Source organism: Camelus dromedarius, chromosome 26 (genome assembly GCF_036321535.1).
Source record: "Camelus dromedarius isolate mCamDro1 chromosome 26, mCamDro1.pat, whole genome shotgun sequence".
Lineage (NCBI taxonomy): Eukaryota > Metazoa > Chordata > Mammalia > Artiodactyla > Camelidae > Camelus > Camelus dromedarius.
Genome location: NC_087461.1, coordinates 13853997 through 13870419, shown reverse-complemented (window position 1 = coordinate 13870419; position 16423 = coordinate 13853997). Strand labels below are relative to the sequence as shown.

Sequence of the window (16423 nt, the reverse complement as noted above, 5' to 3'; positions counted from 1 at the left end):
GTAAAATGTAAAACCTCTTTTGCTTTGTGTTTCCTTTAACTCCTAGTATCTACTGTTGCAGGTCCGGAGCAGGACGGAGGGGGACCTCAGGAGGTAGCAGTTGGTTAGGTTTCTGCATGTGCTTATCACTAAACCAGGAGGCTGAAAAACAGCCAAAACTGAGTTAAATCAGCCTGGAGTCAGGCATTTGCTACTGATGAGCACAGAGGGCAAAACTGAGATTTAACTGTAATTTCCCCCTTTTTGTTTGGATGAACAGCAACACCTTAAGTATATAAGTAAGGAATCCAGTCTTTTGTCCCAGAGTCTGTTTGTCTAGTGTGTCCTCAGCCATACTGGAACCAAAACTCAGAGTTAGGAAGGAAGGAAGGACATCTTTCTGTTAAAAGATGCTGTCCCTCATAATCCAGTCTTAGCTATAATTGCTCCTTTCATGGTGGGAGTACAGACTGCATTCTGTTGTTTATCTGAATTAGTCCTGATTTGTTCATTCTTAATAGTGACACTGCTTTCTCTCATTGCTTTCCAATTACAGCAATTTTTCTATTTGAAATTATATCCTTTTCAAGAGTTCAAAGACTGGAAATCACAGGTGGTGTTTGGAAGCACAAAACTTCAGTAAATAGTCATAAAGCCCCTCAAATTCACATTTCTGGTAACAGAAGTGGTTTTCATGAACTTAAATATGACTTTCATATGTCATACATTATTGGTTATTCTGTTTTTATACTTATATCTAGTAAGTAAGATACGGTCCATCATGAGGAAAGGAAAACTATAAGATGACAGAAGGAAAATGAGTTAGAATGACCTAGTGGTTTCTGTTTGTTCAGCTATTAACCCTTCCATGTTTCTGCCCTGGAGATAATTCGTACTCGGAAGGGGACAAGAAGCCCCTGCAGGCTTGTACATGGCGGCAGAGGGGGGCAGTCCGGGGAAGCAGGGAGGAGTAGAAAGCTGGGCTCTGAGCTGCTCTAATAGCACAGAGTCATTTTTTTCCTTTCTGTAGCTGTGCACAATTGCAGTGGAGCAGCAGACTGGACAGGGTGATTCCTTTCATGTTCTTAGGGGCTGGAACAGCCATTCCCAGCTCTTGTATAAAGGGCTGTTATTTGGTGTACTTGCAGCAGAACAAGACAGACAATTACCTAGAGTCATCTCATTTTATTTTTTGTTTAAAGAGCAAGATGGAAAAGCAGTGTAAATGTACTTCTTTGCACTCTTCTAACCCAGAAAATACTAAATAATTTATATATGATACTTGTAGGTGTTTTTTCCTTAATACTACTTCAGTGCTTGCAAAAGCATCTGCTCTCTGAATAGGAGTGCAACCTTACAGTATTAACTCGGAGGAAAAATATGAGATGATTTGCCATTTGATGAATCAATATATGTTGACCATATACATTAAAATATTTCTCCTAAGTTTTTTTCTTTTTTATCATAGATTTCTTGTTGCTGACGTTACCAATGTTTGATGGTATTTTCCCAAGAATTTTGAAACGTTTTCGGGTGAGGGATATGCCTTTGTATCTTGATTTAGGGGTTACAAGATCGTATACGGTTATCAAAATACATCAAACTGCATGCTTGAATGAGTCAGTCATAGTGTATGTCAGTAATACGTTAACTTTGCATTTTATATTTTTTAGTATCTTTAAAAGAAAAATCACTGTCTGAAATCACAATTATAACTATATATTATAGAATCATAACAAGCAGAACTAAAATGCGTGCCAGCAATAGCGGAGGGACAGGAGAGGAAAAATGGAAATTAAAACACAGTTTTAAGGGTCTTACATTATATATGAAGTAGTATAATGTTGTTTTAAGGTATATTGTGTTAAGTTAAAGATGCATGTTGTAAACTCTAAAGCAACCACTAAAAATAAAATAAAAATATAGTTAATAAGCCTGTGGAACACTGCAAATAGTCAAACCAAAAGAAAGTAGGAAAATAAGAAAAGAACAAAGAACAGATAGGACAAAAAGAAAACAAATAGCAAGATGGTAGACCCTAAGTCTATGGAAATGGTCTAAACTCTTAATGGTCAATTAAAAGGCAGAAATTGTTAGACTGGATGAAGAGGAAGACCAACTACAAATCTGCTTTAAATATAAAGACAAAGATGTATAGATGAGTTAAGAGTAAAAAGATGGAAAATATCCTGCATACATTAATCTTAAAAAAACTGTAGTGGCTATATTAATATCAGACAGAGTAACTTCCAGGCAAGCAGTATAATCAGTGACAGGACATTTCATAACAACAAAAGGGTCAATTCATCAAAAGAATAAAACACTCCTAAATTTCTGTGTGCATGATAACAAAGATTTAAAATACATGAAGCAAAAACTGATATAACTGGAGAAAAAATAGGCATAGATATATCCACAGTATTAAATGGAATTTCAACATCCTGTCCTCAGTAGTTTAAAAAACACATAGAAATTCAATGAGAATAGAGAAGACTTGAATATTATGTACTAGAAAACAAATCTCAACATATTTAAAAGGATTGAAATCATAAGAAGTATGTTGTCTGATTATAATAAAATTAAATTAAATTTCAATAAAATTAAGATATTAAGAAAACTCCCAAATATTTGGAAATTGGACCACACACATTTCAAAAACCACCCTTAGGTCAGAGAGGAGAATGAGAAGAGATTTTGAATGGAATGATAATGGAAACATAGCATATCACAATAGTGGGGTGCAATTAGGCAGTGCTTAGAAGGACAGTTTTACTTCCTGTCCATGTCTATATTACAAGAGAAAAAAAGTTCAATATCAATCATGTAAGATTTTTGCCTTAAGATGCTAACAAAATTGAAGCAAATTAATCCCAATGTAACTTGAAAAAAGGAAAAAATAAATATAACAACAGAAATCAATTAAATAGAAAATGAACAAAAACAAAAGAGAAAATGGAAGCAAAAGTTGGTTCTTTGAAAAAGTCAGTAGTTAACTTGATAAATCTCTCTAGACAGACCCAGAAAAAAATGAGAAAATATAGATTACTAATGTTAGGGATCAAATAGGGAAAATCACTATTGAATCTACAGACATTCACATGATAGTAATGAAACATTATGAACAACTTTATATTAGTAAATTTAGCAACTAATGTGTCTTCCTTGAAAGACACAAACTGTAAAACTGACATAAGAAGAAATAGAATAAGTAGCTTTGAATTAATAAAAGAAATTTAATTAAAACCCTTTTACAAAGAAAATGCCAGGCCCAGTGGCTTTGCTGGTGCATTCTGTCAAATATTTATACTAACTTAATTCCAGAGAGATATAGAAGTGTTATTCCCGTGTAACTCACCTCTGTCTTCCTCCTTTTTATGCTCTTGTTTTTGTGCATATTATGTAAATAAATAGTATGCTTTTCAAATTATTACTGTATATAATTTTATGTGTTTTAAAGAATCTCAGAGAAGAAAGGAGAGCAAGTATGTAATTACAGAGTTTGTTATATTAACTTTCTTATTTAACATTTCTGGTTCTCTTCCTTTCTTCCTGTGAATTTTGGTTACCATCTGGTGCCATTACTTCAATATAGCTTTGTTCCAACCCACTTCTTTTGTGCTGTTATGTTAAATATATTGTATTTCTGTATACTATAGGCCCAACAATACAATTATGTACATATTGTTTTATACAGTTGCTTTTAAAATCGGATAAGAAAAAGAAATATGCATTATACTGTCTTTATAATCCAATAACTACCTTTATTGGTGCTCTTTGTTTTCTTATGTGGAGTCAGATCACTATCTTTCATCCTTGAAGAACTCGCTTTAATATTTCCTGGAAGGTGGATCTGCTAGCAATAAATTCTCTAGGTTGTGTTTACTTGTGAATGTCTTTATTTCTCCTTCATTTTTGAAAGATAGTTTTGCTGGAAATAAGATTCTTGGGGGACAGTTTTTTTTTTTTTTCTTTAGCACCTTTACCATGTCATTCTTCTTTCTTCTGCTCTCCATTCTTTTTGATGAGAAGTCAGCAGTTAATCTTTTTGAGTATCTTTTTTACATGACAGTTAATTTTTCTCCTGCTACTTTCAAGATTTTCTTTTTATCTTAGGCTTTTAATATTTCCATTTTATGTAACTGGCTGTGGATCTCTTTTGTTAATCCTACTGTGAGCTTCTTGGGTGTGAAAATTAATATTTTTTAAATCAAATTTGGGAAGTTTCAGCTATTTTTTTTCAAATACTTTTTTCTTCTCCTTATTCTCTCTCCTCTCTTCTGGTATTCCCATTACATGTATATTGATAGATTTCTCTGAGACTGTTCTTTTGTCTTCATTCTTTCTTCTCTCTTTTTATGTTTTGTAATGTGGACTCTTTCTTCTGTCAATTCAGATCTACTGTTGAGTCCCTCTAGTGAATTTTTCATTTACATTTGTATACTTTTCAACTTTAGAATTTTCATTTTTTTTTATTTCTGTCTCTTTATTGGTATTCTGTATTTGATGAGACATTGTCATCATACCTTTGGCTACTTCTTAAAGTATAGTCTTACACATGTACAAAAATTAACTCAAAATGAATTATAGACCTAACTATATGTAAAACCTGAAACTATAAATCTTCCTGAAGAAATTATAGGAGAAAAATTTTGTGACCTTGGATTAGGCAAACATTTGCTTGATATGACACATAAAAAAATTCCATAAAATTTTTTAAATGATAAAGTTAGAACTCCTGCTTTTCAAAAGATACTTAAAATAAAAGGGCAAGCCACAGAATGAGACAAAATATTTACCAAACACCTAATAAAGCACTTGTATCCAAAAATATATAAAGAACTCTCAAAACTCAACAATAATGATAAAAAAAAAATTAAAAAATGAACCAAAAATTTGGACATTTCACCAAAGAAAGTAAATGGACAGCAAATATATATATGAAAAGATGGTCAGCATTATTAGTCATCTGACAAATTCAAATTAAAGTCACATGAGATACTAAGCATTTAGAATAGAATGGCTTTTTTAAAAGTCACAATATCAAGTGCTGGTGAGGATGTGGAGCAACTGGAATTGTCATTCTCTGCTAGTGGGAATGCAGAATGGCAAATGCCTAGAAGGTCAAACATGTGATCTATAGGACCCAACAGTTCCCTCTCTTATGTATTTACCAAAGCGAAATAAAAACTATATTCATGGAAAAGCCTCGATGTGAATGTTTACAGCGGTTTTACTCATAATTGCCCCAAACTGGAAACAGCCGTGGTCCTTCAGTTAATGAATGGATAAACTAACAGCGGTTTGTCAATTTAGTGGGATACTCAGCATTAAAAAGGAATTAACAACATTAAAACAGGATGAGAGAAGGAATGTGCAGCAACATGGGTGAATCTCAGATTCATTGTGCTAAATCAAAGAAGCCAGACTAAATGGGCGACACGCCCTGTGACTCGGTCCCCATGGCAGTCCTGCAAAGACAAAACCATAGGGACAGAAAAGAGATTAGGGGTTGCCAGGGGTTGGGGGAGGGGTTTCAGTACGAAGAGCCATGAAGGTAGGTTTTTGTGTGACGGACTTGTTCTGTATCTTGACTGTAGTTGTGTTAACATGACTGATAGTTTAGTCAATACTCAGAATTGTGTGCTAAATTGGGTGAATTTTATTGTATGTAAATTATACTTCAGTGTACTTTAAAAAAAAAAAAACTGAAATGTGTATCACAAAGAATCCTGTATTCTCAACTTTACTAGTTGGGGAAAATAACTATGTCACAGAAATACTGATACCAGAAAGTGATATTTGAACTGCTTAGTGAAAAGTCTATGATCACATTAGTTCTTTTTTTTTTTTTTCAATTTTAGTTTTATTTCCTGCATATTCTTTATGGCTCCTTTATTCTCTTTGTAAGATCACAGATGTCTACTCTTTTTTTTTTTAATGGAGATACTGGGGGTTGGACCCAAGACCTCGTGCATGTTAAGCACACTCTACCACTGAACTGTTTACTCTTGTACTAACGTAATAGTCAACCTCAGTAGATGCCGCCAAAGAGAGGCCACCCTTCGGAGATCTAGGAACAGACATTTAGTCTCCCTACAATGAGGTTTGGAAATGTTAAAGCTGGTCCTAAGACTTGGTTTTTTTAAATAAATGCTTTGCAATTTAAAGGACTCTGAATTTCTTTTCAGTCAATTTTGAATTATTTTGTGAACCATTAGTGCTGGGCCACCATGGAGCAGTGGGACCCTGTAGTCTGCTGCCAGGACAGCAGCACCGCTTATCCAGTTAAAAGGTGTTCCCTCTCCTGCAGAAGGAAACGCCAGGTTTGGAACACTAGGGCTGCACCTACTCCTGTAGAAGATGAACATCGTCTTTCTACGTAGACAGACTCCAGTTGTACATGGGGTTGCATCTAAATGCTCATTTGTGAGTTTGTGTTTAGATGTTAAGCACACTTATAAAAACGATATCATACATGGTGGTTAGATCCACCAGCTCCCCCAGACAGCCTGTCGAGGGATCACGAGATGTCATGGTTAAATGGAAGGCTGGGCACTAGGGTCAGAATGCCTGATTTCAGGTCTCAGCTCTGTCACCCCTGTGTAGTCTTTTCCAGGTTACCTTATCATTTGCACCTCCCTTTCCCAATCTTTAATACGGAAATGATAATAATACCTGCTTCACAGAGTGGTGAGATAGACAGGTAATGTGTGTAAATGGATTAGAAATGTGCTCGCACAAAGTACGTGCCCAACACAGCTGTCATTGTCCAGCCCATGATGGATCCCAGGTGTTCAGGCATCCAGTAAAATCCACTGACTGTGTTAGAAAAAAGTTGGAGAGAAAATGCCTTGAGTATTTCAGGCCAGGATGCTAGGACACACTTCCTCTCACCTTCTTTCTCTGCCTCCCTCTGTCAGTAAAGGCAGGGAAATGATGGCTGGCTCTTAGTTCCCAGGCCCTGAGGTGGCAGAGGAGCCCCAGTAGGTCAGGGTAAGGGTGAGGGGACCATGGACCAGAGCCCTAGGAGGAGAGGTGGGCCTGACAGCAAAGGCTAAAGGATCAGAAGTTGGGGGTCGAGTGCTCATGGGGCCAAGTTTTGTTGGGACCATTTGCCTGGTTGTCTCCCGTCTCACGTTCCACTGCTCGTGTCAGTGTTTCTGTTCTGCAAATACACAGCTCCTTTGAAAGTTTTCGGTGGGACTTTCTGTTACCTAACTTTGGAGAAACCTGGATGTGAAAAATTCCCCTACCGTGTGCCTCCCTCCCAATTTTCCTTTTAGATTCCTCTTCTCTTTGGAGAGCGGTGAGGAGGAGGCATGACATTTAAAACAGTTTTCTAACACACTATTTGGTTTTGCTTTGCTTTGTTTTGTTCTCTTTTTTTTAAAAAAATTAAAGTATTGTCGAGTTACAATGTGTTGATTTCTGGTGTACAGCATAATACATTCATTTATAATACATATATTTTTTTTTCATGTTCTTTTTATTATAGGCCATTGCAAGGTATTGAATATAGTTCCCTGTGCAATACAGTAGGACCTTGTTGTTTATTATATGAATAGTAGTTAGTATCTACAAATACTGAATTCCCAATTTATCCTCCCCCCATACCCTTTCCCCACTGGTAATCATAAGTTTGTCTTCTGTGTCTGTGAGTCTGTCTCTGTTTTATAAATAAGTTAATTTGTGCCCTTTTCTTTTTTTTAAGATTTCACATATAAGTCATATCATATAGTATTTTTCTTTCTCTTTCTGGCTTTCTTCACTTAATATGACAATCTCCATGTCCACCCATGTTGCTGCAAATGGCATTAATGTATCCTTTTTATGGCTGAGTAGTATTCCAATGTGTGTGTGTGTGTGTGTGTGTGTGTGTGTGTATCACATCTTCATTATCCAGTCATCTGTCTAAAATATTATTTGTAATCCTTAATTCAGTGTACTCTGAAATTTTACCAGAAAGAAGGTGTATTTTTTAATTAATGCACATATGAAACAGTATATAGCCATGGATTGAGGTCATAGACTCTATTACACTATTAAACTATCAGAAATCAAGAATGCTTTTAAGCCCTAGATCCTAAAATTGGGGATGAATTTATAGAATCAAAATTCCCATCTTTGAATTTCAAAATCAAGGGCAGTACTTCTCCAAATTCTCTTCTAAAAATTAATGCATGTGAAAACCATACTCCAATAATTAATTGTACACTAGTACAAGTGTATGTGTTCATTTCATTTATGAAACCATAAGGATGATGGGAATAATCATTTGAAACAAAAAATTGAAAGAATTTTTTTAAATGTTTTGAGGAAACCTTTGATAGCAAGTACTTAAAATGTCACATCCGTTTCATACCTATCTTGAAATACTCCGTTACAGCTGTGCAATGGAGGATCAGTGACAGATCTTGTGAAAGGATTTCTGAAGAAGGGCAAAAGGATGAGTGAGCCCATGATCGCCTATATCTTACGTGAAGCACTATTGGTAAGGCAGTTTAAATTGTTCAAGCATTAATTATGAGGCAGTTCTAGTTAAACTTTAAAAAAATGTGGATCCTATTTTTATAAAAATATCACTACATTAGTATTTATTGATGCAAGAGTAAGATACAAAAATCTGAAGTGTTAGCATAATGAATTCCTTTTTTCCATTAGAAATCTACCCTCCTTGTGTCAACAGAACCCTGAGTTTTGATCTCCTGGTATATTTCTGAGGTTGATTATGACAAAGGTTGATAATGTGGTTTTATTTTACTAATAGTTGGATTTTCATTTGGCATTATTTCAAATAGCTATATAGAATGTTTTCTTCTTTTGAGATCAGCACATTTGAAATAAAAGATTTGCTAAGGGCTAAGGAGTATGCTCTGGTTTTTTTGGATTTTTATTGTCAACTGAAATAAACACTCAGCCTAAAGTTAAGTTAAGTTTTATTTGGTGGGAGGACTCGAGCCGGGATGACAGCCTCTCAGATCACGCTGAAGGACTGCTCCAAAGAGGCAGGGGAGGAGCTAGGATATGTAGGAGCTTTACAACAAAAACCAGGTAGTTGGAACAGTAAAAGATTGCTTGTTATCTAAAGAAAACCAGGCATCTCAAGTTAAAGAAGGTAGTGGTTTTCTATGTACAGGAGGAAGCAAACATTTGGGCTCATTGTATTCATTCCTTTGACAAGCACCTAGCTGTCTAGGGCCAGTATCCTGTCCTTTTTTATTCTGAGTCCGCTCAGAGGGCACCGTTGTGAGTGGCTGCAGAGGCTGGGCTGCAAGCCTGTCCTCACTGGGGGGGGACAGGGTGGCAGCCACTAATGACTTGGTTTCAGCATTCTTTGCTTACTGATATGGTTGCAGTATTTTCATTCACATTGCAGTATTTTAGTTCACATTATACGGTCCAAAGTGGAGATGAAATGCCTTGATTTGACTAACTCAGTATGAAACATCTAAAAATGTTTGAAAGTTAACTTTAACATGTTTCCTACTGATTTTGTATAAATGCATCCATCTGAAAAATGTGTTTTCTTTTGATCCTTTCTTTCAAAGGCGTTATGTATTTACTTCCCGTTTCTAGGGACTTCAACATTTGCATAATAACAAAACTATCCACCGTGATGTAAAAGGAAATAACATCCTATTAACCACCAAAGGTGGAGTCAAACTTGTTGACTTTGGTAAGTTTTGTTTGAAATGCGTGGATTTGGGCTGCGAAATTAGTAGTATGATCTGATTTGATCATTTTCCATCAGCCTTGCTTTCTAGGCATTGAAAGTAGATAAAAAACAGTATCTCAGTGAATTGAGAAAGGGCAGGGATTTTTTTACGTTTGGCAAATGAGAGATTCGCAGGAGAAAGAGCCACTTGCTTTCAAGTCAGCCAGCCTGCGCGTGTGACACCAGTGCAGCCGCGTGTGTGCTTGAGTCTCTGAAACAGATGGGCCCCCGACGATTACACGAAGTCCAAATGATAAGCCCATGGCCGTTACTGCTGTTGGCTTTCCTAATGGGCAGGTGCCCAAATCCAGGATTTTGTGATGTGAGGGGAACCCTTTAAACGTCTCTGGGGAAATCTTCCATCCTAAGGCAGCACAAGGTGGTCTCTTTCTTCCTTGGGACGTTCTGTCTCTTATTGTGAGCCTGCAGCCACCTTGTTCTATCCTGAGATGTTCCTCCATCCCAAGTGGAAAGGCAGCCCTGAGAGACGGTAAGAAAGAGGGTCCTTGATGACATAATCCAGCCACTAAATCAGCTTTGGAACCTGCCCTATCTCTGGGCCTTTTGTTCTGTGAGATAATAGGTTCCTGTATTCACTGAGCCGGTTTGGAGGGTCTGTGTCAGAGCCAGAGGCACCACAGCTGATACCTCTGCTCTTCAGCAGGGTGGTTGTTTTCCAGTTGTGACAGTGCTGTTCCCCTCCCCCTCACTGGGTCCCTGCTAATTCACTGCACCTGTGAGAGTGGGCAGCATCATTCTAGGACATTAAGTGTCCTTGTCATTCTCCCCTTCCTGCACTCAGGCTGGGTCAGGTGTCTTTCCTTGTGCTTCTGTACCCTTTATATTTCTCCATTTTTGTGTTCATCACATAGGATTATAATGATCTATTTAGTCTTTATATGTAGATCAAGATACTTGGACAGATAGACAAGGTCCTTAAGAGGTGGGACCATGTCTTCTATTTTGTAGACCTAATGCTTTGGGAACAGTATTTCAGTAATAGTTGAATGAATGAGTGAATCTTCCTTCATTTTGCATTTTGGAAAATGAAGCTTAGGGAAGGTAACTGACTAACTCTAGAATTTAATTGTTTTAATATCTGGGTATGTATCACTCTCTAGTGATCTGGCTGAACCCAGGAATGAACTTCAGGGCATCTAGACAGGAAAAGTTGAATAGGATATCCATCAAATGACCACACATGTACTTTTTTTCCTGCAGCTGAGCATTTGAGAACTCCGGAGCAGCAGTGAGCTTGACAGTCAATTCCTGATTAATAACTGGGATGCAGCTAGTATGTGTTGCTAGTTGAGTTTAGAGCTGTGCATTTGAACAATCTGGATGGGCTAGGATACTAAGAAAAAACCTGTTCCTGAAAAAAAAAGAAGAAAAAAAAAAGGCAGCAAAACACTCTTCACTTTATCCACTCTTCCATGGATAAAGCCATGACTCTCCTCAGACAGTAATTTTGGCTCCACCAGACCCAAATGGAGAACTTAATATTTAAGTTAAGATCTCATAATTCCCTTATTCTCAAAATTGGCTACACTATATATTGCCCAGGTGAAAGTTGTTAAAAGTGTAAGTAAACATCTTTTTCAGTCACAAAAGAAAAATGGGGTAAACCAGTAGCTCTGAGAAATGCAGCTTCCTGGGACACCTTCCAGAGTAATCCAGAGTGAAAATACACACCTAGATAATAAATAAAATGGCCTTTACCATATCTTTAGAAAGGAGTCATAAGTTAGCTGACAAAATGAGAGCTTTGGTTTTATATTAATTGACTTAAAGACTGCTTTCAGTAACAATTAGAAAAGAGGGCCAGTTGCCTATTAAAGGTGTTCCTAGTGTCTCATACTGAAATGCTATTGTTTGCATATGGAATGATGCATATATTTCTATTCTCCATGGTAAGAGGATGTGGATTCAGGTCGCCTAAGATGGTTTAAGGTTTTCATGTGAATTAAAACCCAAAGACAGAAGAGCATGCCTAGTGAGACTTCTCAAGGGCAGAGGGAATAAGATGTACTAAGCCACAAGCTGCAGAATCAAACTGAAATCAATGTCATCATTTTATATTTGGATCAGATTTTCAGAGAGGGCCACAGCTGGGAGTGAAGAGTTTTAAAATACATTCTATTTGAATTTCTCACCTCATAAAATATACGGTAGGCTCATTATTGGATATTGAAGCTCTGTACTTGGATGGCTGCCAGTCCTCTCAGAATGTCCAGAATGGAACTCCACCACCTCATCCATCCCTGGAAATCTGCCTCAGATCAGGAGTTTCTTGTCTTAGAAAAAAGGTCATTAGTATTTATTTTGTTGCTCAAACCAGAAATCTTAGGCCTTCCTTTGTCTTCACCTCCCATGTCTACAGCGAGTCACAGAACTCTTTCTCTGTCGTGAATCCCCAGACTGCATCTTTATCGCTCCTCCCTGGTCCTGGCCATCACCTCTAGCCTGGGCTCCTGCAGCTGCACTTTCCTGAACCCCCTGCATCTCATCTCATTCCCTTCCTTCCAGGCTGTTCTCCACACTGCAGCCAGAAAGGTCAGCTGACCCTGCCACTCGCTTGGCATAAGGAGAGGGACGTTCCAGGGCTACACCGTAGGGTTTCCTGTAAGAGAGAGCAGAAGAGGGAATTCTCAGGTAACTGTGAAAGGTGAAACAGAGCAAGAGGCTGGACGGTGAGATGAGCTTTTCAGAAGTGAAGGTGACAACAAGGGCAGAAAGGACTCACCCTCACCCTTCCCCCCACTGTCATCCAGAGTAAGCCACCTCCGAGTCGTGGTCCAGACTGCGTGAGCCGCACCAGCCTTGCCTGGAGGTGTGGAGTCATTACATAGAGGAAGCACTCAAGCCACGCTTCTCCAAACGGCTACCCTTTGTTCCCAGAAAACCAGAAGCCACTGTCAATCTGGCTGGGGAGATTCTCCAGGGAGTTGCTCAGGATGGAGAGTGAGACATAGAGCAGATCACCTGGGCCAGGTCTGAGTAGGAGTCCCAGCCAGACCTCCAAGCCTTCCCAGCCCCAGCTGAGGCCAACCTGAGCCCCGGTCTGCCAGGAGGCTCTTCAGGAAGCCCTGCCTGCATGAGAACAGGCCACAGCTCACCGGATGCAGACGCTGGCATGGGAGGCCAAGGGGGAACCATCAGGCAGTCAGACAAAGGTACATGGCCACAGGGACCAGAGACCTACCACACCCGAGAACCCTCTCTCTTCTCCCTGCCTCAAGGTCGTAGAAGCCACCCCTCATCCCACACAGATAGTACCGTCTTCAGGGGAGAAGAAGGAAGGGTGTCAGTCGAGGGATGGAGCAGACACTTCCATCTGAGAGACCGAACTCCATCTAAAAGGACTTAGGGTTTGGATCTTTACTTCTCCCAGCCAGCAGGGAGAGGCACAGGGAGACGCCATAATAGTTAGAGGCAAGATGAAGAAAATTACCGTTACAGTTTGTCTGTGTATCTTATTGGTGTCATTGAACTTTGTGACCTGTTACAAACATGATGCTTTCCCTGCATGGAAACTTCCCCTCAGCCCTGCACCCAGCTAACTTCTGTCTGCCTGGCTGGGTGCCCCCCACCACGCTCTATTTTCTCTAGCCAACCAGTTGTCACACTTGATTGTAATCATCTGTTTAATTCGTGTACCTTCCTTGCTGAGCTGTAAGCTTCATGACACCAGGGTCTGTGTCTGGCCTGTCACTCTGTCCCTAGAACCAAATATTGACTGACACATTGGAAATGCTCAGTAAATACTCCTGAATACATGAATGAATGGGAGGCAGAACATCCCATACATTTGTGTGACCTTGAGAAGGTCACTCAGAGTCTCCAGGGACATCAGGTATGATAAAGAACAGTTTGTACTTCACACGGTTGACAGCTGTGGAGAGTAAACGAGGTGATACAGGTGGACGACCCAGTATAATTATTGAAAGTTTGCAATTTAAAAAATCTGAGCTATCACCAAAATCATGAAATAATACTCTCATCTCGCCCCTAGCTCAGTGTTGGTCATATAGTAGGTACTTAATAAATAGTAAATAAATACTTTATTTAAATAGTTGCTAAATAACAAAAATCTGAGTTCTCAAAATGGGTGCTTCTTTCTGCTTGAAATAAATTAGCCCTTTGCTGGAGTAAACTGGGCATTAACTTTAAATTAATCTAGCTATTTAACTGCACTAAAAGTAAGATCCAGTTCGCTGATATGTTGTGAATACAGCCTTCAGGAAAAGCTTACTTTCTTGTTAAGTGGGCCGGGCTTTCACACGAAACCAGTAGACACCTCAGAGACTAAAAAGACAAGTGAGCTTGCAGACGTTATTAATGAAACACATTAGCAGTCACTTGTGTGTATGCTCAGTCAATAAATAATATGCCCTCCCAGGAAATAAACCCCTTTCGGCAAGTCAGCTAATGTCTGAAAAAGCAGTCCTTGTTTGGGATAGAAAATGGAAGAGAGACTAAACTTAAAGGGCAGTTCTCAGTTCTCATCTCTACAGATTTCTCTCTGGAGACCTTCGTTTCTAATAGAATAGTTAGCATTTCAGTACTGAAGTACGGAATGTACTTCTTGTGATTTATTTAGACATCGTTCTTATGACAGAATATTTTATGGCTTTAAATCTCTTATTACCCACATGAGCAAATTTAGACCAAATCCCCAATGAGTAATGTAGGTCAAAGAGAAGTTGTGATTTATTTATTAACAGCCTGCTTCTGTAGCATCAAGTGAGGCAGGTACACCTGAACTTAAAAGCCATGGCTTTCCCTTCATCCCTTCCTTTCCTCCGGAATAATTCAGAACCAGAGCCATTAGATGGGGCTGAGTAAGTGTGGGACCCAGGGAGCAGCTCGGCACGTGCTTTGGGCCTGAGATGGGTGAGGAAGGTGGCCACGCTGGGAGGGTGGTGGCCGTGGTGGCTCTGCATGGGGTGTTGCATCCCCAAGGATATTTGTCCAGGGGGATGGTGGTGACCCCAGTCAGGTTGTCAGAGCCTGCATCTGCATAGGGGTCAAGATGGATATGGGATAGATTACATAAAGGGGGCATAATACGGCCAGGAAATATAATGAGGTTTCTTACTATTAGAGATGAGAATTACAGATGTGGAAAGGGAAAAAACTGAGCCCAGTGATGTTGGATTGGAATTGGAAGTATTAGTGTGAGCTTCCCGTTATCAATATATATAGAGGGATATAAAAGTTAATATAATGTGAGATGTATGTGGGGTGTGTTGTGTATGGTGTGTGTGTGCCTATGTATAGGTTATCTAGCTACTTCCACTAAAAGGACTTGCAAGCTTGATGCCCCAAGAGCGAACACATGAAGCCCCTAGCTATTAGTTTTTAAATACAATTCTCAACTAATAGGAAACAAGGGTTCTTGGAGAAAAGCTGATTTTTATGGCTCTACAAGATGAATCTGGAACTTAATGTGCCAAAAAGTAAGGAAAGGAAAGAATGATGGAGACAATGTCAAAGGGACACAGAAGCCAGACTGAAGCAATTCTCCCTGACCAAATCTGGGAGAATTTGAACATCAGAATAATAATAATGATGGTAACAGTGGTATCTCTTGAATAAAGTAGAAATCCATTAATTCATGCTTGCATACTTATACATATCAATAAATGAATGGAAAAAAGCAAAAGCTACTGTATTTTAAAGAAGAATGGTAACTAAGGAGGAGGAGTAGTAAAAAAGAATAATGAAAGTTTTAGAATTATCATTTGGCAACCATCATAGTAATAAGTAATTCATCCAAAAACTTCAGTGGATGCTAAACTAGTGGGTTAAGTTTTGATTAGAAATGGGATATTTATGTAGTCACAAAAGACATCCCACAAAATACTTAATTACAAAAGAAAAGGAGAAACTTCGCACAGAAGGCTGGCAGACACAAACTGAATCAAGTGAACAGAGTGCATACAAGCAGTGATGCGAGGAATGGAGATCACATTCCACCCGACAGGGTGCAATGAGAAGACTTCACGTCCATCATATTCCTGCCAAAGTATAATCACGAGGGAATATCTGACCAATCCAAATTCAGGAACATTCTACAGAGTAACTGGCCCAACATCTTAAAAAAATATCAAGGTCATGAAGTTCAAGGGAAGATTAAGGAACTCCTCCAGGTTGAAGGAGACCAAAGAGACGTGACATCTCAACACAACCCATGATCCTGGGTTGGATCCTTTTGTTGCAAGGACATATCTGGGACAATTGATGAACTTTGAATGGAGTCTGTAGATGGTAGAAATGTGTCAGTGTTAAATTTCCTGATTTTATTAGTTGTATTATAGGTACGTAGTAGGGGAATGTCCTTGCTTGTAGCAATCATACACAAAAGTATTTGGGGGTAAAAGGGCAACCTGTTTACATACTTACATACTTAAATGGTTCGGGAAAGTAAATAATTTGTACTTCTCTTGCCAGCTTTTCTCTAAGGTTGAAATTATGTCAAAAATGTTTTTAAACTCTGGAGTAGAATTGGAGACTTAGCACAGACATCTAAAGATATTTATGTATATGTCTAAAGATTATATATATACACATGTGTATCTACCAAATATCCATATTTGGTAGTTGAATGTTATGAATCTAGAAAATGCGAGAGCTAGTGCTTTCTGTAATGAAATGATATATAGGGGGAAAATCTAGACGGAAGAACCATTTTTTAAAAGTTGGCAGAGCTTTAGAATTTTCATACCT

At 38.5% G+C, this 16423-nt stretch overlaps 1 protein-coding gene across 1 annotated transcript in view; it reads left to right on the top strand.

The window, feature by feature from the left end:
• Positions 1-16423, top strand: part of MYO3A (myosin IIIA) — a 191732-nt gene that overhangs the window by 18582 nt on the left and 156727 nt on the right. The window contains exons 4-5 of the mRNA XM_031444637.2: positions 8366-8470; positions 9556-9655. Coding sequence (XP_031300497.2) covers positions 8366-8470; positions 9556-9655 — 205 coding nt within the window. The remainder of the gene's footprint in view (positions 1-8365; positions 8471-9555; positions 9656-16423) is intronic.